Source organism: Cimex lectularius, unplaced genomic scaffold, assembly GCF_000648675.2.
Source record: "Cimex lectularius strain Harlan isolate CLEC.00 unplaced genomic scaffold, Clec_2.1 scaffold124, whole genome shotgun sequence".
NCBI lineage: Eukaryota > Metazoa > Arthropoda > Insecta > Hemiptera > Cimicidae > Cimex > Cimex lectularius.
In genome coordinates, this window is record NW_019392703.1 from 298,380 (window position 1) to 323,976 (window position 25,597).

General features: G+C 37.3%; 1 protein-coding gene across 1 annotated transcript; it reads right to left on the reverse strand.

The window, feature by feature from the left end:
- Positions 1-4,139: 4,139 nt before the first annotated feature.
- LOC106666297 (transient receptor potential channel pyrexia-like) lies at positions 4,140-14,249 on the reverse strand. The gene is made up of 6 exons (XM_014393381.2): positions 13,943-14,249; positions 10,592-10,910; positions 9,831-10,532; positions 8,747-9,763; positions 7,763-8,008; positions 4,140-4,840 (listed from the first exon to the last, which is right to left on the reverse strand). The coding sequence occupies exons 1-6, from the start codon at positions 14,167-14,169 to the stop codon at positions 4,247-4,249; spliced, it is 3,105 nt and encodes a 1,034-aa protein (XP_014248867.1). The 5' UTR covers positions 14,170-14,249; the 3' UTR covers positions 4,140-4,246.
- Between the last annotated feature and the right edge of the window lie 11,348 nt (positions 14,250-25,597).

Here is a 25,597-nt window from a genome sequence, read left to right on the forward strand (position 1 = left end):
GATCCGCGCTAACAAACTGACGGGGAAGATTTACTTCACCTCTCCACAAATAGGGATGTTTCCAAGTAAGAATTTAAACAAAAATGAATGAAACCAAACCTATCGATAGTTATTTCACAAAATAAATCCATTCTTGTCGATCAAAATCACTTCCGAATACTTAGAAACTTTTCATTTATTATATTGTTACTGTAGGTGGAATTTGATAACTTTGGTCAACTTTAAAGTGTAAAATTTGTTTTTAAACACCAAGCACCAAATCATACCAACAAAAAAAATCGATAAAGAATTACTTAATCGAGAATGATTAAAATATTTATACTGATATATATATATATATATTGTTGGAAGCCTTGTTGAAGGGGCAGGCTTTTATGTGTTGTTTTTTTTTCAACTTTAATTTGTTATGTTTACTTAAATTCAACCCCCAAAGTTCAAATAAATGTTTTTGTAACGATAAAATGATCATTCACGAGTTTAAGCGTGTTCCCTTGTGCAAATAACGATGTAATTCAATAAACTGATATCGATTCACGTCGTATTTTCGTCTTGGAACTGTCTAGAGAATAATACGGCTCTGTTGGAACTCATATAGGACTTGCCGAACTATACATCAACCTTAATGAAATTCCCCCTTTCCCTTCATACGCCCCCATACCCGGTACCTTATTTTGTTTCCCTCGACTCTTCTTTAAAAGGAGACCTTATTGTTTGTTCTTTAAGATGGTTGATAGAGATAAGAAACCCAAGGGCTCTGTGAGTAGGGGAAATTGATGTTGTATACAGACACGGATTCATAATAATAATAATAATAATGTAACAGATACATAATAAACAATTCATAATTTCTATAAATACACGCTGTCAATGATTGAACATTTCGATACATCCAATTACCCTCCGTCTCACCCCTGTTATAAAATAAGAAAGTGATGGCTAAGTTCATAGATGAAGTTAGGCTCGGCGTAGGCGAGTGGCTGACCAACTACGCGGACCTGCGTTCGTTAAAAAGACGTCTCTATAAAGGAGAGCTCGATAATTGGGCAAACTTGGATGCTACGGGGCACGGAGTGATATGCTTCACCGATGAGGTGGGCAACCGGCGGCTTTCTGACGGTCGTCTGATTTGTCAGGAGTCCCGGTTTGTCCAGGCACTCCGCCTAAGGACCAACTCGATGGGAACGAGGGGGGCGATGAGGAGAGTAGATAATAGTTTTCCAGCCGAATGTAGGAGATGTGGGGCTGGCAACTCATCGCTGTCCCATGTGCTGTCCACATGCCCATCAAGTTAAAGGTAATAAAAAGACACGGCGAATTCGTCAAGGTCCTTGCTGCCGGTCTCCGTGCTTCCGGGTACCTAGTCAGCGTCAAGCTCCCCTTAAGGATTGACAATGAGCAAACGCTGCGACCGGACATAATCGTCACTAATCAAGATGAAGTATATGTACTAGAACTTGCAGTGGTATATGAAACTTGAGCCGCATCGCGGAGGCAAAGAAAGAGAAGTACATAGTTCTTCGTGGCGTTCCCCGAGAGCGGTACCAGAAGCCGTATTTTAAGGTCGAAGGGATAGTGATCGGAACGCGGGAGGCACTTTCGGAGCGCACCAAGAGACCGTGACCTCGGAGTATCAAACGCGGTAAGAGTGTACTCCTCACCATGTAACTGATCGCTCTGCGCTCTTCGATGGCTCTTGCGTGTAGTCATATGGACAGGGACAGATGCTTTATGCTACCTGTCAGACATGAGCCGTCCAGTTGTCGAGATTGCTACCGGACCGAGACTGACCCCGGCATGGAGAAGGATACACGATGGACCAAGAGAAGTTGCTGAAGAGAGGAGCTGTCCGACGCTGGATAGGAGCCTTCTGGAGCCCGGACAGCGAGGATCCCCACAAGAGGACACCACCCATGGCGAGGAGACTTCCCCTGGGCATCCGCCCAGGTAATAATTCTTCAATTAGAAAAAAAAGTGAAGGGTAAGTTCATAGATGAAGTTAAGAGAAATTGATAACGAGATTTGTCGGTTTGAGAGCGAAAATTTAATCTTTGGAATGTAAACACGAAAATGATCATCTTAATAGAAATGATAAATGATGGAGTGAGTGTGGTGTTCAATCCTTTTTAAAAAGACAGTTCCTACTCGCAGTAAGTTGTTTTGTAACGATCCGGATTTCGGGTTGAAAAGGAATGATAATCTTTATTTTTTCGTGCAACGCCATTGATTTTTTCAACCATCGATGGATTTCATAAGGGTTGTCAAAACCGTCGTCAAAACCCCAGGTTGAGAGAAAAACACAATGACGTCACAAGTCGAAATATCAATGACGTCAAAACCCACGTCAAAACCCTCGTCAAACCCCATGGCGTCGTGCCCCATCAGACCCCATGAGCAGTATCTCATGGCCCACAGCCGGTCTTTTCTCACTACTACTTTCAATACTTTTTGTTACATCGGACACAAATGACATGCGAAAGAACTACACAACATAGCACACTGCTGCTACACTGCTTCCTCCAAAAATTGGAGGGACTCAAATACACGCTTTACGGCCCACCGACGCTGCCACTTTCTTTTAATTATGATTTTATTGCGTACCAAAAGATTTATAACTAAGTACACGGATCGCCATGTCATGCTCTCGATGTTAGTATGTAATAATAATCTTTATTCACGGTTTTAGCCATTTTACATCGCATACAAATACATAACATGCAATGTTGGAGCAGCACTCAAAGCGGATGTAATTTTATTCTTAAAGTTTTGTAAGCTATTAAAGAATAAATCTACTGAATTCATAAGCCTACATATGATAATAGGTGCTGAGAATAAATAGTTAGTATTGCAGAAAGGGATAGAAAATAAATTTTTATGTCTAGTTAATTTCAAAGGAACATTTAAATAAACTCGTTGCAGAAGCTCAGGGCTTTCTATAATAAAATTAAACAATTTCTATAAAATTATAACATCAAAAATATCTCTTCTTATTTTAAGGGGAATAATTTCCATCACAGCTCTTAGTTCATTATAATTTATACAGTCTAAGAGTTGTTATACAATTTATATTGTTGAAATCCTCGGAGTTTATTAACAGTTATTTACAATTTGTTTACAATTGCATCTATATGATCGGTAAAAGATAGAGTTTTGTCAAAGATCTCCTAAATCTTTTATTGATTTTTGCTCATTTAAATTTATATCACAAATATTATAACTAAATTCACTAATTTCGTGGTCCGCTTGACCAATTGATATATTACAATTAATTAAGATTTTTAGTTGAGATAAAAAAGTCAATAGCACGAGCGGGATTCGAACCCACGATCTTCGGCTAGATACGCCGCTGCTCTACCACTTGAGCTATCGTGACCTCGATCCACTCGGACACCAACTTCCCATCTCAACCCCACCTTTTGAATTTTCCCTCCTTTTTGCCATTTTTCAAATGTCGTGTAATCGGATTGGATTCTCGGCGACAAATGAAATGGCCACGGAGAGCTTTAGTGAAGTATACTTCATTTTTAATCATTAAATTCACTAATTTCATGGTCCGCTTGACCAATTAATATATTACAATTAATTAAGGTTTTTAGTTGAGATAAAAAAGTCAATGACACGAGCGGGATCGGGATTTTTTTTATCTCAACTAAAAACCTTAATTAATTGTAATATATTAATTTATAGTAATATGTGAATTTAATGATTAAAAATTAAGTATACTTATACATTGAAAAACACTTGACAATGTCGTTGATGAACTCAATCCTTAAGCGATGGGTCCGTCCCCACTCGCGAGTTTATCGAACTTCTCAAATGTGTTTCGGCATTGTGCCATCATCAGTGAAAAACTGTCTATAATTTCGTCATAGACGTTTGAAACTTTTTTCCTCTTTAAAAATGCCTTAAATCAAGACAATCTAATTTTAACTTACAATAGCGAATACAATTCGAAAAAGGCCGGAAGATTTAATAAACTAGAAATTCTGTGAAGCATTGTAATAAAATAAGAAATTATTATTAAATTTTTTTCAATGAATAAATAAATTATGTATTCCTGGAGTTTTAATTTTAAAAACTTACAAAGAGTTGAAATATTATGTAGATTAACAAGGAAGGGACGAAACAACAAAGAGAAAACATTTTTCAATATACTAAATATATTAAGTTACAAAGAAAGTATCGCATAATTATTATTTAAAAAAGGGGTTTTTTTGTTTTAACTTTGGTTATTCATATTTAAACTGTGTTATTGTTTGTTGTTTGCCGCCTTGAGGTGGGCCAAAATTAAGTCTAACTTCTCTTCCAGCGTTTCTGTCCAAATTGAATTATCTTCCTTTTGTACGGATGCGGTAGCGTTCGCGATCACTTTGGCTCTCAGTTCTGCAGGCAGTTCCTGCGGTCGATGCGGGTGCACCGAGACGATCGACGCGACTTTCAAAGAAGAGACGACGTTCTGAAAGCTGCACGAGAAACAGCTGAAGACGAATTTGTTGTAAAAGCAGGATTCTAGGAAGCTCAGGAAAGCCGTCTGCTTGGCCAGACGTTGAGCCCTTCCTTGGTTTTCGAGTACTGCTACGTCGCTCACGGCCAGGCCGACGATCAGGTTCGCCATGGCCATAGCTACGAGGAGCATGTAGGATAAATACAAAAATCGGCCGGTTAGAGAAGAAACTGATAAATCTGCTCCTGCCTTGAATGTGTTGTTATAATCCAGGTCCGTCATCATGGACATGACTTTGCACATCGCTTCCCAAAAACTGCCGAACGGGGGTTGTCCGTCGAAATGTATCATGAAGGCAAACATGAATCCCACAAATATAAACACGAACCTCAACAATACCTTTAAAAAAAAGTAAATAAAACAATAAAAATTACTGAAACAAAATAAAAGGGGCAGATTAACAAAAATTAAACGTACCTAGACGACAAAATACACTAACAAGCAAAAAATTCCACCCAATTGATTTTATTTTCTCGATAAAAGACAATTTTGCCCTTGATTTGTCTCATTGTTTTATCAATAAATATTTGTTTATGCTATGTTTTAAATTGGGAATATCAATTAGAGGTAAAAACACTTCATCCTTAATCCAAAACAAGGATAAAGGATTTTTCAATTTACGGATTTTAAAATGTGTATTTAGTCCCATTCTGAAGCAATAAACTGTTTAGGTTTCATCTTTGTTTTCTTAATTTCAATTTTTAATCTTAAAAATGCCACTTAGAGCTGAGGATGTTGGGCGTGGTGTGGCACTTACTGATGATGGACGTTCCACCTGATATGCGGATATTGCCATCGTAGTTCCCTACGAAACACTGCGAGACGCCGTTAGACGTTTTCTAGAAACTGGGTCCTACCATAGAAGGTCCGGTTCTGGACGCCCTAGCGAACAGAACCATAGGATGACCGTTTTTTGACTTTGAAAATTTTGCGGCACCTTACAGTCGGTCCAAGCGATTCATCTGCTCCAGGAAGTTCGAGGTGTCCAAATTTCTCAACACACTGCTCGAAGAAGATTAAATCAGAACGGACTGATGGCTTTTCGCCCCGTAAGAGGACTAGAATTGGCCAGAATACACAGAGTTGCACGGCTCGCAGCCATTGGTCTTTGGACGATTGGTCTGCTGTACTTTTTACAGTTGAGTGAAATGAAATGTTTCGAAGTCTGTATTTTTTTCCCAAAGCCAACCTTTTCAATGTAGCTTAGTGATGGTGTGGGGGGAGAGTCGCACCAAGTTGGTTGTTGTTCTTGGAGGGTCTTTGACCGCCACTCGCTATATGGATGAAATTTTGGAACATCATGCGTTTCCTATCATCGATGAATTGAGCGACAATCCTGTTCTAATGCACGATAATGGATATCATCACGATGGAATGAGTGTAATTTATTAGCGTGAAAGGAAGAGGTGGGTAAGAACCACGCCCCGAGAATATCAAGTACTCAGGGAGAGTGAGTATGACCAGACTTCTTGTATAGAGTGGTGATGTTTGCGTTTTATGTCTAGTGTCTACTCTGTAGTGGTCAACCTTAGGTTCAAATGAGAGACTAGCATTTTAGGATATCGACTTAGCTTACATGTAAAAGCAGAAAGGCAGTAACAGATCAAGACGTTCAAATTACTATAGGTTGCAAAATACGCGTGAAAGATCAGAAAAAAAAGGAACATAAGTATAGGGCCGGTCAATGACAGCTGTTTGCCGCACCTAAACTCCCCATTTTATCGTTATTATTATTTTTTCTTTTAGGGGGCATTCGACAGCTTGGTCATTTCAGCCCCGCATGCGAAATATTACAACACACATTTAATACGCATTCACGCAAATTAATACAGTCACACCTATATACATTCATTCTATTGTTGGGTAGATGAAGTACTCATTATTTATCCATTGACCTGCATGCAATAAAAACTAATCTAATTGGGGTCGATGAGGTACTTTTATAAATATTCCGCCATCGACCCAAGTCACATACACAGCTCGAGGGGCGATGAGGATGGTATTGTACTATCAGCCCCTCCCCATTCACTCTAATAAATACACTCACTCATAGAAAACACAAACACATATTTTGAAGGCTATTTACGATTAAAAAAAATTCCAAATTCTTCTAAAAAGGGGAACAGGGGACCCTGAAACTCGCTACCGTGTCCGAGAACCATTCTTAAATCCGGCGGCATGCCTACACGCTCTCTGTATGAAGCCTAGGCATGACACGACTCTATTATGTGGGACACATCGAGCAACTTTTCTCTGAATAAGAGGCACCTGTCAACCGCGAATGGCCAATCCTCAGTCGGGTGAGGACAATCCCTCGGCTCATGCTCAGGTTCTCTCAGGGCCATCTACCGGTCGTGCTCTTGACTCGCAAAAGCCTCTCCGATGACCCCGCCCACTGACGATGCCATCTTTCTTTTATCATGTTTTTCAATGCGTGCATAGCTTCAGAGGGACTGATCGCGATGGTCCGATCCGGAGAGTGGGAGGGGGGCTTTCCCCAATCAATATTTACACACCATATAAATATTTTTATTCTTAAATCAAGGAACGTAAGGCCTCTGTCACACCAGTCGCCTAGTTGAGTCAAATGAATTCACTATGGAAAGCGTTTCTACTGCAAATTTCAATATTCAGAAGTAATACTTCGGCTTAACCCCGCGATATGGGACCTGAGGTGTAAAGAATATTGTGTTAACTTTCAAAAAAGAAGCTTGGAGAGAACTGAGACGCAAATGTTTTCCCGATTTCAACAGCATGGAGCTTGCCAAACAAGAAGAAGGTCAAGCACAAAAAGTGGTGAAAAGCCTGGTGTTAAACAAGCCAAGAAAAATATATGCAAGGCAGTGACTAGTTGAGAGTCAACCAGGCGTTGAAACAAAAAAAACCGCCTCGTGTGAAACTAGTCTGAGTCCCGGGTTCGAACCTCAACGGGCTGAATTCGAACCAAAAATACTTACAATTGGGATTTTTTTCAAACCGGAACTCCAACCACTGATTTCTCTACAAACGGGAGACCTACGCGGGTTTTAGACCTAGACTAAACTTGTTGCAGAAGTGTTCATCGGGAGATGTAACCAAATCAATGAGGACATCTAACCTCTGCTAGATGTAGTCCTTACAGGTCACCCCCTGACATCAAGTTAACTTCTTACAAAATTGCGGCGGTGCAAAATCCTCATTGAATAATAACTATTTTGATATACATAGTGTGGGCTACTAGTGAACACTAAACAGATAATAATAGAGTAAAACCGTAATTACCAGAAATATGTTGGCGGCGACTTTTTCGAACATTAAAACATGCAGGCCGCCGAGAGAAAACCTGGCAACCAAGAAAAGCAATTCTGCCCATGACAGCAGGACGGCGACACAGGCGTAATGTCTTCTCTTTTCGTCCAAAATGTTCAAAGTCAGCGTGTACAGGCTCGTCACTACAACAGCCCATTTTATCCACGATTCCGTATCGAAAAAGTAAAACCTCTTCCGAGAAAGTGCTTGGAGGACTTCCTTAAAAACATAAAAATTATTCACAGGCATAGTTTTAATATTATTATATTGTTTATTTTTCATCATGACGATAGTAGGATGCACTCATTATTTTTCTGTGAAAACCTTTATAAGATGTATAACTAGACCAAAATTAACACAGTCCTTTTAATTGAGGTCGTTGTACCATTAAGAGGATTTTTAATTATAATTGTAAAATTGCATTATTTTGGAAATAAATCAGTGTTGCCAACACACGGGCTGAAAAAGCAGGAATAACACTCCGCCCGCCCTAAACTCACGGTATTTCCTGTTAAACTTACACGAAATTGCTAAAGTTGACATTGCTCTGAAGCAAATTTGGGCATGAAAGGATTAAATTATGAACTGGAATTGAAAAATTTATGTTTGGCTAATATAACAATCGATACAAGCTGTAGTGTGAGATGAAGAGCCTTGTTGCACTAGAAGATTCCAAGATGGTAATTTTATACGGTGCCAAAAAAATCAGTGTTGCCAATACATGAAACATCGAAGGAAAAACACTGCGCCTACCCTAAACTCATGGGATTAGCTAAAATTTAGAATATTTGCTTAATTTAGTGCTGCTTTGATGCAACGTTGGAAAAGAAAGCGTTAAATGTTATCCAAATTAAAAACATTACACTGAACAAAAGCTGTCTAATTAAAAATTTTAAAAATGAGTTGTTTTGATCCTAATTTCGTCTGGTGAAAAACGAAGTGATAAAAAGTACTTACTATTGCAAATATTAGCAGTAAAACGAATACAGTTGCATAAGTCCACCCACTCGCCACTTGGACTTTTTGGACATAGGTGAAAACGAAAAGTGACGTTAATAAGACAGTGTGTAAGACGTATAATACAAACAAAAACATAAAAAAATTCCTCATTTTCTCCCACTTATAAAACAAAAACGTTTCGACCAAAGGATGGAGCATTATTTTCTCTTTGAGAAGGGAATTTCCGTTGTCCAGCACTGTATTGAGGAAGATCATCTGTCTCTCTTCCTCGGGTTTTGCGTTCGTCGGCCCGAGTAGAATGTTATAATCGAGTTTTACTTCGCAGTTTGAGTATTTCAAGGAGTTATCGCAGCTGATGTAAGTGTCGAGAAGTTCTTCTAAAACGTCGACGCATTTTGGAATATTTAGAACCATAAAGTCCAAGGCGGATTTTCTGACGCCGTGGTACATCACCTTTTCGGCTATGTTCGCTCCTCCTTTTAGCATGAGCACAACGGATTTTCTGTGTCCGTAGCCGGCCGCGATGTGAAGCGGTGTCCAGTCTAAATCGGTTTTGACATTTAAAAGTTCAACTTGTTCTTTTTCGTTTGTATTTTGTAGGATCACTTCGATTATTTTCCAATAGCCCTTCTCTGCGGCGAAGTGGAGGGACGTTGATCTGTGGTGCGGATCGCGGCTACTCGTCTGACGAACATCGGCACCTTTTTCTATCAGGATTTTGACCAATTCGATGTTTCCGTTTTTAGCGGCGATATGAAGAGGTGATAAGCCGCCTTTTCCATTATCGCAAAGTTCGTTCATGAGTTTGCGTCGGACTGCATCTTTTTCCAAAAGTGCTCTCATAATGCTGGCCGTTTCGCATTCGGCTGCGAAATGAAGTAGGTTGAAATTACCAGGCAAACGGACGTTCAAATCAGCCTTATGTTTTATGAGAATTTCAACATTTGTTGTGTTATTTCTTTTTATTGCGCGAAACAACGGAGTGAATTCTTGACAATCTTTAGCATTTATTATCTGAAACATGATTAAGTTAATAGAACAGAAAAGAAGACTTATCCTTGTTTCCTATGCATTAACTTACCTCTAAAGAACTTTCAACGCTTAACAATTCCTCTAAGATGGTCGGGCAGTCTATTCCAGCTGCCACGTGAAGGACAGTCTCTTTTGTTTTTTCGGTAACGACTTCGATATCCGCCCCTGATTCTAGAAGGATGCCTACTCCGCACGCCCATTTTTCTTGAACCGCCTGGTGAAGAGGAGTGAGACCTGCACTGTTCTTTATATTGATCTGTTTCAGTTCCAACCAGCTCAGCATTGTCTTTAAGGGTTCGAACAGTTTTTTTCTGACGGCCAAATGCAATGGAGACTCTCCTTGTTCATTTAGGACAATAAGGTTAGCGCCATTTTCCAACAAGAAGTCTATCAGTTCTAAATTTTCATTTGCGACCGCAGTATGTAAAGCGGTGACGTCGATTGACGGGAGGTGAATGCCGTCGACGATGGTTTCGTTTTTGTCTGTAAGTACGGCTCCTTTATCAATCAATACGCTGATGATGTCGTACAACGGTCTATCAGATGCGTGGGACGGTTTGCTTTCGATCGGAATCGTTTGGTCAGATGAGGAGGACGTATCTTCAAGCCCAGCGACGTCCAAAGGAGTCAAACCACGGGCATCCCTGCTATTTACTTCTGAACCATTGTTCAATAAATGTTTGACGAGTTGTACTTTGCTCAACTTGCAAGCGATGTGAAGAGGGGTGCTTCCAGCGCTGATCTTCGGCAGCTGTAAAAGCGACGGTATAAATGCGAGGCTAAAAATAAAAAAATTCGGCTTATATAAACCATTGATCTGATCTCCTCGTGGTCGTGATCCCACGAATCCACCAGGTCAGTTTCCCGTATATAATCTTTTGGTATCTCGACTTGAGAATGGATGAGCTCTGGATGGCCTTCGAGTAAAACGTCCAAAGTGGATATTTGACCGGACCAGGAGGCCAGATGAATCGGCTGTCTACCATCTTCGTCTATGCAATCGCGGTTCGCCCCGGCTTCAAGCAATAGTCTCAAAATGTTATCATCCCCTCTGAGGGCGGCGAGGTGGACCGTCGAACACATAGAAGAGCGGCAACTGGCCTGCGGTTTCGCTCCATTCTCCAATAACCTAAAATTATGATCTTATCAACAGCTGAATGCATCGTTATTCTACATATACAACACAAAATATAAATAATTATAACTATGGGCTCAAGAAAGACTTAATGTTTTAGGTTTTTTATTGTAAAATTGCAGGCCCGGTCTAAGATAAAGATAAAATTTTAAAAAAACATATCACCTATCCTGTTTTACGGTGTCTAATCTTAACCAAACATGGTGACACATCCGTTGGAAGAGATAAAACTGTTTGGTCAGCGAATTCAAAAGTAAGGCAAGTAGGTACACACTTATTACAACATCGGTTAATTACCTTCCATTTATATTTAGTTCTGACGATCCTCCTCAATTAATTGTTCATTTATGAAATGAGAATTATTAAAATAGTTTTACTTTACAACTTATAAGTTTCAATTGTTGGCCATCTTAGTGAGTGAAAAATTCGTTTTTTTTAACATTCAAAAAGGACACAAGCAACAAAACGAAAGCAAAAAAGTTTATTTATCTATTCATTTTTAATTTACTGTCAATACTTAGTAAATTAAATTTTGAAACTTTCTGGGTTTCATACGAAAATTTTCATTTTCAAGGCTCGTAAATACATAAATATAAAGAAGAAGAAAATAAATTGTATTCTGGGGTTTTGGGCTTTTTGAATAACAACAAAAGCACAAAATTTGGCACAATTCATGTCAAAAAGAAGACAGGAGGTAGGCAAAATTATTATTACATTATTAAAAGTTATATTATGCAACTATTTGTGTACAGATAAATGTATTTTTTGAATAATTATTAGGTTTTATAATAGAATTATTAGAAAGGATTTTTTAATTTTATAAAGAAACTGATGTTACAGATCAAAGGGAATCTGGCCAAAATAATGATCTGACGAGAGAATTACAACCGATTGTTGTTTAAAATAGTAATTTTTTTAAGTTCTATTCATGAGTTAAATAGTACACATTATCTTTTCGAGAAAAAATACAATTATTTATAAAGCAAAACAGCATAATAATTTATATTTATGAAACTACGCCAAATTCGATTTCCAAAATAATTTCATTGCTGTAAACCACCCCACCATGGAGATTTAGCGAAATAAATTAATTATGAAATTTATACATTAAGTCATTTTACAACAAATACTAAAAACAAAAAAATTATACATCTCTGAACGAGTTTATACCGAAATGAAATAAGAAGTTCATTAATATTTGCATAAAAAACAACATAAAAATAGTGCATAAGTGTTTAAATTTTTACTTTTACATGAGTTTTTTTTACATAAATTATGTATTAATTTTGCGTTTAGAACATATTTTTGACTTTTCGTTCAAAAATAATCTAAAATAATTTACGTCTTTTGGATGTAATTAAAAATATTTTTATGAAAATAAGGGGTTGTACATTTATAAATTTATTTTTTATTCAAATGGGACTTAAGATTACTAAAGAACGAGACGTTCTAAAAAGCACTAGTTAAATAAGCATAGTGTGTTTAAATCCAAATAAAATTTTTCACTTTTTCATGATTTTGTTTACATACATTATGTATTGATTTTGCTTAGTTGTACATATTATTTCCTTTTTGATCAAAAACAATCTAAAATAATTTAAATTATTCGAAGTGATTAAAGATAATATAAGTATTAAATTAAGGGGTTAAACATTTATAGTTTTATTTATTGTACAAATGGATGTGCTAAGAGACGTTAAAAAAAGGCCGTAGGGTGTTTAAATCAAAATAAAATTTTTGCTTATTTCTGAGATTTTTTAGAACATATTTTTAACCTTTAGGTCAAAAACAATCTAAAATCATTTAAAAAATTTGTGGTGTTTGAAGATATTTAAAGGACGAAATTAATTAAGGGATTGAATATTTATAATTTTATTTTTTATACAAATGGAACTTAAGAGTACTAAAGAACGAGACTTTCTAAAAAGCACTAGTTAAATATGCATGAGGTGTTTAAATCAAAATAAAAAATTTTACTTGCTCATGACTTTGTTTACATAAATCATGTATTAATTTTGCTTTGTAGAACATATTCTTTACTTTTTGATCAAAAACAATCTAAAATAATTTAAATTTTTTGAAATACTTAAAGATAGTTAAAGAATGAAATTATGGGGTTGAACATTTAAAGTTTTTTTTTTCAATTAATTATTCTTTTTATGTAAGGTCTTGGTTAACATGAAAAAATTAGTGTATACGCAGCTCCTCTAACCACTTGAGCTAGGTTAGAGCAGGGGCGTATTGAGCCGAGGGTCGTGGGTTCGAATCCCGCTAGTGACACTAACTTTTTCATCTCAACCAAAACCTTACATAAAAATAATGTTGTGGATTGAAAGAAAACGTTTTTTTTTTTTTTTTTGAGATGACCTATTATCCAACCTTCGAGAAGGAAAAATCATAAGTTAAATTGTTGAGGTCGAAATATAAGGAAACATCGATAAAAATAATAATTAATTGAAAGAAGTAATTTGGTCAATTAGACCTCTAAACATAAATGTATTTATAATTTTATTTATTATACAAAGACTGTTAAAGAACGAGACGTTAAAAAAAGCACTAATTGTTTAAATAAAAATAAAAATTTTCACTGGTTCATGAGTTGCTTTTTTTTTGTAGAACATATTCTCAAACTTACGATCAAAAACAATCTACAATAATTTAAATTTTGTGAAGTGATTAAAGATATTTAAAATGTGAAGTTAAAGGGTTGCATAGTGTGTATAAATCAAAATAATATTTTTCACTCGTTCATGAGTTTTTTTAGAACATACGGTTGACCTTTCGATCAGAAACAATCTAAAATAATTTGCGTTTTTTTTTGGAAATAATTAAAGGTATTTTAAGCATGAAATAAATTATGTATTAATTTTGCGATGTAGAATACAGTTTGATTTTTCGATTTTTGATTTCGATATAAAAGTCAGGAGGGTTTGGATGTTAACAGGGTTTTGGCAAAGTATAGAGTGCACAGAAGGTTTAAAATAAGTTAGAGTATGAAATTAACCTGTCAACCAAAAATATCCCACCTTTTCACTTGCTCAGCGTCGGATTGTAAGACTGCTAATAATAGATCTGAGTTCTGCCTTTCCTGCTGCCTGACAGCCTTGCCCCTGCAATGCACTTGGTACGTGGAAGTTGCCGGTTCAGAAGGCACCCTCAGCAAAAATTTCGACGACAAACATTCACCGTCTTTACTGTCCGAATCCTCCGGTGGAAAAGTCGGAACGGGCGCGTAATTATTATCTTGCCACATCGTCTAACACTGATCCCCTCCCGGTGGATTTTGTCTTTACCACTTTTGCCATTGCACGATCGTGCGCTTTATCATCTCAACTTTAATTTAGGTAACTTTACCTTGGCCACTGCTGTTTTTAGCGTCCGCCTTAGCTGGCTAATTAAAAAAAACCAACAACTGCCAAATGGTGAACAATCGTTCCTTTGTAATTATCCTAAGGGCTGTATACTCTAAGCCCAGGTATCAGATATATTATTAATAAGGTTGAACAAAACGGGGACAAATAATTGCCCAAAATACAATAACGACGTAAAAATATAGAGCAAAAAGTTATTTAAAAAATAAAGAATATAATTCACATATTTCCAAAATTACATTGAGTTCAACAAAAATGTGACATAATAAACTACAGATAGTGTACTGAAATAATTGCTATTTTATTTTTATTTTTTCTAAATCCGTCAAATCGGCCCGAAACATTGCGTTGACGCATCAAAGTTCCCTGAGGCGTTAAATTTACTATTTTTTTTAATTTGTTGTAATAATTGGTGTTTTGGGCAGAGCAAAATAGACGCCCTGCGCCTTGACCCTTTGAGTCCTCTCCTAAACCTCTTCCTTCGTCCAGCAGTTCTGATTTCTCTGTCTACTGAGAACGAAAACCTCTCCTCTTTTTAAAAAACCTCTCCTGTGAGCACCTCTCATTTTCCCCTTAAATTTTCCTTTAGTATTTCACAAATTTCCCATCCTATCCTTCACTTCCTGAACCAAAGGTCGTTCTACGGAGTTGCAACTTCAGTGATTCCTTTTTCTTTTTTCTTTATACAGACCACGCCAAAATCGTAAGTTTTTTTGGGGGGGGAGAGGTTTTTGGTACTCCAGCCAAAACAGTTGGAATTGTAAACATAATTTTAATGCATAAATAAAAAAAATTTAAAAAAACAGTGTTTTGTCTTTACCTTTATTACAATTGTTTTCGTTAAGTTTTTTATAATTATGACAGTTTGAATGAAAATTCACCAAAAAAACTGGAAAATCATTTAACTATAGATTAAAATTTAACTAACAATTTATTACCTGGATATCTTCTGAATAACGAATTACCCCTCTGGAGGGCCTTTAGTCTTATAGGCATCGAGTTAATAAAAGTTAAGAGTTAAATTAAATAAGCGATCGGATTTCGCCTTGTGAAACAGAATCCCATTCTTCAAGAGCAGTTTAAAGCTTTTCAAAGCTTGTTGGAGGCGTTGAAAGATATCTAACCCGCCATCATGTTCCATAACGTTCTATGGTTTGTCAGGAGAATGTGCTCGCCGATTCTGAAAATCCCTACTTCCTCCAAGTAATGGGTGAAAACTCGAGTAAATACGATAGATCGTTATCCTGCAGTAATACGAAGTTTTCCCCTGATAAATGGTTCGAATAGGACCACAGCTTCCAGAAGAACTTCCTCAATGCACCTTCGTCCACTTAAACATCCATTCGGTAAGTTAATCAGTTTGGACGGGCATGGTCCTGGCTTCCATCAGATAACGAAACTGATTGTCTTTGAAATGTAGTTTTTAATCTTCCTTAGTTAGAATTTTTATTTATTTATTAAAACTGGTCTTATTAGACCAACCATTAATTTTACAATAATATTATAGAATAAATAAATGTTTACATTCTTATAAACCCATTGGTACAATAAGATTTACATTTCACTATTCACTATTCACTTTTAACTACACAAGTTCATCTGGCTTTGTTCTTTTTAATCTTCTGACCATGTTTCGGTTATGTAAGAGTTTGGTCGCTTCCACATTCTCGTGCTGGCTGAGGCGATCCTAGTGTTTGGCGGCAAATCTTTGTATTTCCGCCGTGACTTCAGGGATCTTAAGATGACCAAGGTGCAATGACCATGTTACGTAAGATTTTATTTTGGAGTGTTTGTATGATTTTGATATNTTGCAGCATTAAATAGGTATGTTAGTTTAACTATACCCTTTTTTGGCAATTGTTTTAGTATTTATCCAGTGATAAGGTCATATCCTGGAGTCTTTTTAACAGGTAAATTTTTAATTTCTTTTGCTACTTCTTTAGGTGAAACTAGCTTTATATTTTCATCTTGTGGCGTGGCTGTTACTTCAAGTAAACTGCTATTGATGATTTCATTTGGTTTGAAGATTTCAGCAAGGTAACTAGCAAACAATTCGGCTTTTTCTCTGCTATCTCTCGCCCAATCTTCTTTTTTTAATGGAATGGTCTTCCACAGAGAGTAGTCAGTGGCTTCGCCTGGAGTTAGGTCTTCTAGATAATTTGTGATTGAGTCGTCATGTAGTTTTTTTAGCTTTCGTTTAAGTTTTTGAGCCATATTGTTAAGAATGTTTTTGTATACAGGGTCTCTTGATTGTTGCCATCTTCTTCTAGCCTTTCTTTTCTGATTTATTAGTTCTTTAATTTCCTTGGGGTAATTGAAGCCAATTGTTTTATGGATAGTCTGTCTAGTATAGTTAGAAATAGATTTTTTTAATGATTTTGTTTGTACCCAACAGTACATACTACAGATGCGTAGTACTGTAGCGTTGTCAAACTGTTACAGCGCTAATACTAAAGTCAGTGCTACACCCGGAGGATACATTCCGTGAGAAACCAGCCAATGCAAAGTGGTCGCAGTAATGTCGTGTGTAAAAGTCTTTTTATGTAAAGTTTTGGTTGAAATGAAAAAGCTAGTGTCACGAGCGGGATTCAAACCCACGACCTTCGGCTCAATACGCCGCTGCTCTACCACTTGAGCTATCGTGACTTCGATCCTCTCGGACACCAACTGCCCAACTCAACCTTCAACCTTTCGAATTTTCCCTCCTTTTTCTATTTTTCATTTCAACCCAAATCTTACATTAAAAAGATTAATTAATTGAAAGAAGTAATTTGGTTAATAGACCACTAAATATCCGGTCCTTAGTCCAGTTCTAAGACCTAGCCTCACAGAAATCTTCTGTTAAATTGTTGTGATTCCACGTTATCAGTGTCACAGTCGTAAGTATTTGACTTGAAAGGTAATCGATATCTCTTTGTGGTTGTTTTTAGCGGAGGCCAACTTTTTTCAATGAGGACGCACACTGAGTACAGTTTTCGTCATTCAATCTTCTCCTTTATTTTTTTTTCACCACCCTTCAATAAGCTCACAGTGTTCTTGGATGTTGGAGATATAGGATTCGAGTAGCGGACAAATTGCAGTATCGTGAAGGTGGTGATGATGGTATTAAGGTGAATAGATAGGTCGGCAGTATAAATTATGTAAAGGATGGGACCAAGAATGCTCCCTTGTGGGACGCCGACTTGTTCTGTCCGACTTCCGAGAACTCTTACCATAAAAATGAACCAAAAACTATAGAAAATTTAATACATGAGTTAAAAAAATTTAATGATTTGATTCGTGAAAAAAGTTATGTAGTAGATATGAATGATGAGAAAAAGAAAACTACAGCTGCGGAAAAATGATCGTTAAAATACCTGAGAAGAAACGAAGAAAGTAAATGATAAGATAAAAGAGGTTAAGAATGTACTTGATCAAAGTTTAAAAGACAATAATATTATTAAAACCGTTCAAAGACAAATTATGTAATCAGGAATTCTTCTTTATTCTATTAATAAAAATCAATTAAAATTTTATGAAAATTAGAATACTGAGAATTTTAAAATAAATTTAGATCATTTAGATCATCATCCGGAGATTACATTCGCCGCTTCATAAGAAATGGTTCTTATAGCCTTTTATAACTCTCAAAAGAATTAGGCGTTGAACCTGTTTAATACGTTGAATGTTCCTCTTCTTATGTAAGCCTTGGACCCCGTACGTTAGAATTGGTCCAACCTTCACTTTTAGCGTAGTAAGCCATAGCAGATTTACCTAGTTGGTGGATAAGTTGCGTTGCGTGGTTACAAATGTCCTCAATATGTCCAGGGCATATACTCATCAAAAATGACTCCCAGGTAGTGTATTTGTTTAGTACATTTCAGTTTGTTTCCTCGGTAGTGTACAGCCATATCATAAGCATTACCTTTTTAGATAGGTACATAGCCTTGGAGAGATATCTACTTTTACTAAGTTAACGGATAGTTGGATAGTGATAAAATTAAGCGGCAACGAGACCTTCTACACCTCGTCCTGAGTAGGTCTATTGTGCACCTATATTTTAGTTTTTATAACCAACTGGCCAGCTGTTGTTATTCAACGTCCATAGCCTTGCCAGGGCCTCCTTAGTGTAGGATCTTGCTTGCGGCTTTTTCTCTCCTTGTTGAAAGAATCTAACCTACATAGATGCTCCCAAAAACATAAAACGTATTCTGCTGTCTCCCCTTCTTCCTGGCAATATCTGCACAGTTTCTTCTGTTACTCCTTTCGAGTGCATGTGCCCTCTTAGGTACAATTAGAATCCTGGTTATGTTGCAGTAATTCATTTGTAAAAAGAAACTTGGGGCAAATACAATTGTAAACTGTAAAGCCTTCTTAATTAGTGAACCTCGCATGAATTTGAAACGTGATAGATTGCTTAATAAGAAAATGAATACTTAATGAATTATTATATTGTAAAATAATTTATAAAACTAGTACTTAAATTATAATAAGTACATTTAAGCTATTAAAACTTTATGTTGCAACTGTATCAGGAATTAAGGTCAAGAAATAAAGGCTTGTATAATTCTCGAACTTCTGCCTTTCTTCGATCAAAAACTTAATTATTCTTTTCGGCTTTCGACCAACCTAGGACAAATTAATTTTAATCTGGGCCAAACTTCAACGTCGGCAACATTCGCGAATGTCCAGAAACTTTAGGAAGAACTTGTGCCATCACGAGTTAGGAACTTCTCAACTCAATTAGGAGTATATAACAAGATTTATTAGGATTAAATAACATCCCTTTATACTCGTTCACACAGACACACAGCTAGATAATACACACATACATTATATACCGTACATTACATACAGTACATAATACATACAATATACATATACAATGTTTACATTCTAATGATGGGGGAAACCCGAATAGGGGAGCTCACACTCTCATTCCCAAGGACTGTGGTCGGGAATGCCTACACGCTCACTATAAGAGATCGAGGACAAGGTCTGATACTCCTCGATCAAGTCTGACACTGAGCACCTTTTTCTACATTCCGGGCACCTGCTCGAGGTTTGCCCTAAAAGCAGATGTTGTGTCAATCATGTATGGCCTATCTTCAAACGGGTGAGCACCCTTCCTTGCGTTTCAGTGGGTCACTGCTCGCACTGATACGCAAGTGCTTTTCGGACGATCCGTCCTATTGATGCCTAAACGTTCTTTATTGATCGTGCAGCATGTTTCTGTCTGCACGTCTGCACGTTCGTTGCCCTGTTGCACAACTTGTTCAGGTATCCAGATACGCGACCTAGCTAATACCGCAAGATCGTCCCGCATGAGCAGGCCGGGAGGGACCCAGGGAGGTGTCAGCCGTTTTCCCAGCTCGAGTATCGTGCCCAGTGTCAAACCGTCACTCCCTAAGGCTTCGCTGAAGCGAATACCCAGAGGTTACGACCGGCTTCGAAGTCTCTCGTATACTGGTGTTTGGGCTGGTAAAAAAAAATCAATCAAGCGAGAAAAATAGGAAGTAAGAAAAGAAACGAACACTTGGCTTTTGTAGACTGTATGTTGAAGTATCGGAGGAGATCTACAGGCCGCCACGTAAAGTTGGGGCCCCACTTGCGACGACGATGGTGACCTGCAGGTTGGATGGAAAACGGGAAATCGTTTGAATATGGTTGGAATGGATGAAAATGGGAAAAACTTCGTGGTAAGGGATTTAGATGCGAGAAGGCTAAAACTTAGGGTTTTCGAAGCTGGGTGAGGTGGGCATTGGTCTGGGTTAACGACAGAGGCTGATCGTTCGAGATCGAGGTGAGAACAGAAAGGGAATGGATTTAGGGTCGAAGGAATACAGAAAAAATGGGGCGAAGCCTACTTGAATCTGCCCTGGGCCCAAACAACTGAATTTTTTTTTTTTTTTTTTTTTTAGGAACGTACCTCACAAGGGGTGGCCCAGCTTGTACAAGAAACCTTCCACATAGCCGTTCTCTCTAGGATTCGGACTCTCAGCTCGCAGCAGAGGCTGGTTCTAAACGTGCCCAATAAGCTCAAAGGCCCTGACTTCGTCATCTCGTTTTCATTCAATATGAGGCCGAGGAACTGCACCCACTCCACCACCGTACTGGTTCTCCCCAGGCATTGTTGTCGTGGGTTATGAACCCTCGTCAATCTGCAAAAGTGGACGCACGCGGTCTTTGAGGAGGGGAAAGGAAAACCGGTGTGGTGATCACGTCGACGAGGTCTCAACACCCACTAATGGAGCAAGCCATCAGTACTAACTACAGCAACAAGGGTACTCGCACCATCATCTCTCCCAGACTGGCTGACTGCTGCACGAATCTCTAGCGGTAACGTGTAGTACCTACAAGTGGCCACTACATAGCTCCCCTAATGGGCGAGCCACTAAAAGCTGCAGACCAATGGTGTTGGGTGGCGTGTTACGCCCAGACCCTAATTTGTTTTCAGGAGCATGATCACGTCGGGGTCACCAATTTAGTGCCTGGGAGTTTTGTGGCCCTGAAAAGGGCCGGTGTTGTGTTGAGAGAAGCTGTGACAAAGGTATGAGGCCGAGACCGTGCGAGTGGGGCCGTTGGTTGTGGTGTGTGACAGAGTAAACCGTTGGCTAAGGTCCGGGGAAGCCGTGAGTCGGCTGACTCCACAAAGGCCGAAGGTCATGGAGTGCAGCAATTAGCCGAGGGACAGCGTTTGGCGTTAATGGCCAAGTAGGCTGTTTAGAAGGCGAGATCGGGCTAATGCTGCGGGAACTCTTGCTGTCGTCGACGGTGTTTCATTAGCGACAGCTCTTCAGGCTGACGAGTCTAGTGTAGTCGATTATTAGTGATGTATGAGACCTCGTCGGCTGACGAGTCTCCGTTATATTAGTGATGGTTGAGATCTCGTCGGGCTGACCGCTGACGAGTCTGATTCCAGTGAGGCAGTGCCCCTGCTTATATAGGGAAGAGCTCTTACTCTGATTGGCTGCAGAGTGGAGGGCGAGAACATTCCATAAGTCGTAGTGGCATCTACCCTCTCCCCCTATATATCGATATCAGTCCATCAGCTCTCCCTTTTCAGGACCTCCAAAATACTCGACTGCATCGCCCAATGTCAGATCCTTACCAGAGACGTGAAAACAGAGGTCGTCAACGCATAACATTTTCTGGATCTGCCGGGGAATAGAGTCAGTGATTCCGTACAGCGCGACAAGAAAGAACACACACTTATTACCTACCCTTGGGAGGTGCCGTTCTCTTGAACGTAATCCCCTAATAGCACAGCTTGACTCGGACTTTCCTGTTTTCTAAAAATTCGCTAATAAATCATTTTCAATTGTATTTTTGTTAAATAAATACATAATTAATCTTAATTACTAATTAACGCAAGTACATAACTAATAAAGGATTTTTTTTTCTTCGCGTTATTCAAACGATTTTCATAACTCAAGACTGTGCAAGAGCAAAATAAACTTTAATATCTAATGTTTAGGTTTCTTTATAAAGATTACGTTACTTGTTAGCAGTGATCAAAGAATTCCTCCGACGCAGCCACTGAGGTTTTCTTTTAGGCTAACAAGCATCGGCCTTTTTTCTTTTTCTTTTTGTTTCTTTTATCTGCAAGCGTATCCATGTTGCGATGTATAATGCTTGATAAAAACTCTGTTTTCCTCGAAACATTTTTATAATTTAACTTTTAATATAACGTTCCTGATTCAACTTTCGCCAAAACAAGGGTCGTCCAATTCTGAGATCTTGTCAAATCTTTGTTGAATAAATATTTTAATGGTTTGTCTCAACAGAATAGTTTCAATATAAAACTTAGTAATATATAGAAAAGTTTTTTTTTCATTTGTGTACCGTGTTTGTAATTCTCGAAAACGCTTTTATCAATTCTTTCTTTTTGAAATTGCGCTTAAAATTTCGGAGACTGTGTGGCAAAATTAGCCACACATGGAACTCATAAGTGTTTAGACGTTTCAAAGACGTGAGGGTTTATTTATTTTACGGTTTCCCAATTACAAATTTATACAATAAAAGTATAAAGATTATATCTGTTCATAAATTTAGGGATGTTTAATAATAAAAAAATAACAAACAAACAATTTCAATTGAAATATGAACTAAAACTATCTAATTATCAATTATTGTAATAATTATACCCAAGATCAAATTAACTAAATATATTAATGATATAATATTTAATTTGCTTAAATTTACTTAAACTGACATTAAATATATCTATATTTTTGAACGACTTTAACTTTATTAAGAAATTTAATTAAAACAACGCCACGATGACGATTATATTTAGACGAATAAAACGATCATTACAGCCTAAAACGACAATTTTGTAAATAATAATATAATTTTTTCAATTCATTAAGGTTTTTAGTTGAGATAAAAAGTCATTGTCACGAGCGGGATTCGAACCCACGACCTTTGGGGATCGAAGTCACGATAGCTCAAGTGGTAGGGTAGCGGCGTATTAGCCGAAGGTCGTCGGTTCGAATCCCGCTCGTGACATTGACTTTTTTATCTCAACTAAAACCCTTAATGAATTGAAAGATATTAATTGGTCAAGCGGACCACTGAATGTGTGTTTGCGTGGTGAATTTAATAATAATAATGCGTTTACAATAGAATATATGAAACAAGAAGTAATTAATACAGTACAAAAATAATATATAATCTCCATTTAACAATTGGGTATCATCTATTTTTCATACAAATACTTAGGTTTTTTAGTTTTTATTACTTAGAAAATCATACATGCTTTGTTATAATCAATTATATCTTTCATCATTAAGAAATTTAAATTTGAAATTTATGATATATACGATCGTTAAAATTAAGATTTAGTATGAATCTTATGCACATATTTAAACCTCTTTGCAATGTAATTTCTTGTAAACTTTTCATGCCACACATTGCACATAAAAAGTAATACAGACGTAGGAAATTCAGGTGTAGTTTCCCAAATACAAATTTATACAATAAAAGTATAAAGGTTATATTTGTCCATAAATTTAGGAATGTTTATAATGTTAAAAAAATTTAATTTAATTGAAACAATTTGAAATATGAACTGAATGTAATTTTCAATTTTTGTATTATTAATAAAAAAGATCAATGTAACTGAATATATTAATGATACAATATAAAATTTGCTTAAATTTACTTAAACTGGCATTAAATATATCTATATTTTTGACATTCGTTTAACATGTTAAGTTATGGGTTAAATGAGTTGGAAATTTAATTGAAACAACGCCACGATGACGATTATCTTTAGATGAATAACACGACCATTAGAGCTTAAAACGACGACTATATAAGAAAAAAAAACCAGTGATATCTGGCGACTCAAGTAATTTAAAAGCGATTATCAATAATCATATATTAAAAGTTCCATATAAAAACTGTTAACAATCAAAAAAAGTTCCGTATAAAACCTACTATTCACAACAAAGAATTTAACCTTTTCGTTTACTATGAGAAAATAAAATCAAAATTTTTCTTTAAAACGAAGGAGGACGAAGGCAAAGACGTTCCAACCCTGAGCTTAACCACTTCGATCCGGCCCCGTGACGCTAAAAGTGCAAAAAAAAACACGATTAAAAGAAGATGGCAGCATGGGCCAGGTCAGCAGAGAAGCTCTCGCGAATCATGATTGGTGGTCCTCGGAGGATCTGACTCATACGAGAAGAGTTATCCTCAACCAAGAATAGGCAAGGTTGATACACGGGCACTTAGTTTTGGGCCAAAGACCGTGTCTGGCCTGCAGGGAAAGATTGCTCTATATCCATCTAATTGAGCGGGGCAACTCCTTGGATCCATATAGGGAGCAGGTAGGAATGCCACAGACATGAGGATTGTGCTTGAGCATAGCAACGAGTATCTGTCCCTATTTCGATTCTTCGAGGAAACAGAGTTATTTTATTGTATATATTATATTTTTTCTGTCCACTAGCATGAGTTGAGAGTGAATGCATTTACTAGCGTGAATGTTATAGCAGTTATTAAATGGATACAGGCCGGTGTACTGCAAGATCCTTGGTCCTATCCTATATATCATTTTATAATGCTGACCTACAAATACAACCTGACACTCTTATCACAACCTACGCGGACGACACCGCAATCATATCCTCTAACTCGAATCCTGTCCAAGGTTCTTCCAACATCCAGGAATACCTTGAGCTTATCGAAGACTGGTGAAAAAAATGGAGTACAAGAATGAACAAAGAAAAATGCTCTCAGTGTACTTTTATGCTGAAAAAGTAGTCTTGCCCTCTATTGTACATCAACAACAAAGAGCTACCAGTTTCCACTCAAGTCAAATACCTGGGACTACATCTCGACAGCAGACTGACATGGAATCCCCACACAAGACTTAAAAATCAACAACTTAATACAAGACTTAGACTACGAAGACTTCTAAGACCGAAATCGACAATTAAGACAAAGCTAACACTGTACAAGACTTTATTAAGACCAATATGGACATACGAAGTGGAACTGTGGGGTACTGCCAAGCTTTCCAATATCCAGAGCATCCAGTCCTTCCAATCGAAAGTCCTTAGACAAATTGTCAAAGCACCTTATTAAGTCACTAACTTCACTATCCACAAAGACCTCAACATTCCTTTTGCCAACTAACTAATCCGGTCCAGATTCCAAACCTTCCACACCAACCTTTTGAACCATCCTAACCATACTGCTTGAGCCCTCTTCTCTCATTCCCATCTTGACAACCCACCACGTCGCCTCAACCAACGATGGCCTCAGGACCTCCTTGACCCCTAATCATACACACTGAGTGCTAGCAATGGCTGGCTTCTCAAAACATGTGTTCTACCAGTGCAGGGCTGGCATTAGTGCTAGTGTGATATATTAATCATGTGTACACATTTGTATAACATATTATCATGTATACGTAACAAACCATTTTTTTGTTTTTTTTTATTTAAAAAAATCTTTCGTAAATGCCATCATGCCTAAAGGTTCATGAAGCAAGCCAAACAGTAAACTTCAGTGCGATGTCCAAGAATGCGAGAAATCGTTTAAAAAAAATTAATTGAAAATAAAAATAATGACGAAACATCGTAATAACAAAGAAATAAACATAATACACCTAACCAAGGAATCCACCCAAAATATTTAGTCATGTTGGGAAATACAGATATCGTGGAACTTATTCACAGCTTTATAATAAAACAAAGGAGATAAGGATTAACGAGAGACACTTAATTCCAAATTTAAATAAACCAACTTAAGCAGATGTTTGTAAAATTTCTCTTTTGCCTTTTTACATGCCCAATGTTCCTTTTCAAATGCAGCAAA

What these genes read in the sequence shown, in the direction of transcription:
- LOC106666297 (XM_014393381.2), bottom strand. Translation starts at nt 14,169, where the DNA reads ATGTGGCAAGATAATAATTACGCGCCCGTTCCGACTTTTCCACCGGAG. An exon ending in GCGTTGAAAGTTCTTTAGAG is followed by an intron (nt 9,764 to 9,830) that starts GTAAGTTAATGC and finishes ATCATGTTTCAG; the next exon opens with ATAATAAATGCTAAAGATTG. An exon ending in TCGCCGCCAACATATTTCTG is followed by an intron (nt 4,841 to 7,762) that starts GTAATTACGGTT and finishes TTTTTTTTAAAG; the next exon opens with GTATTGTTGAGGTTCGTGTT.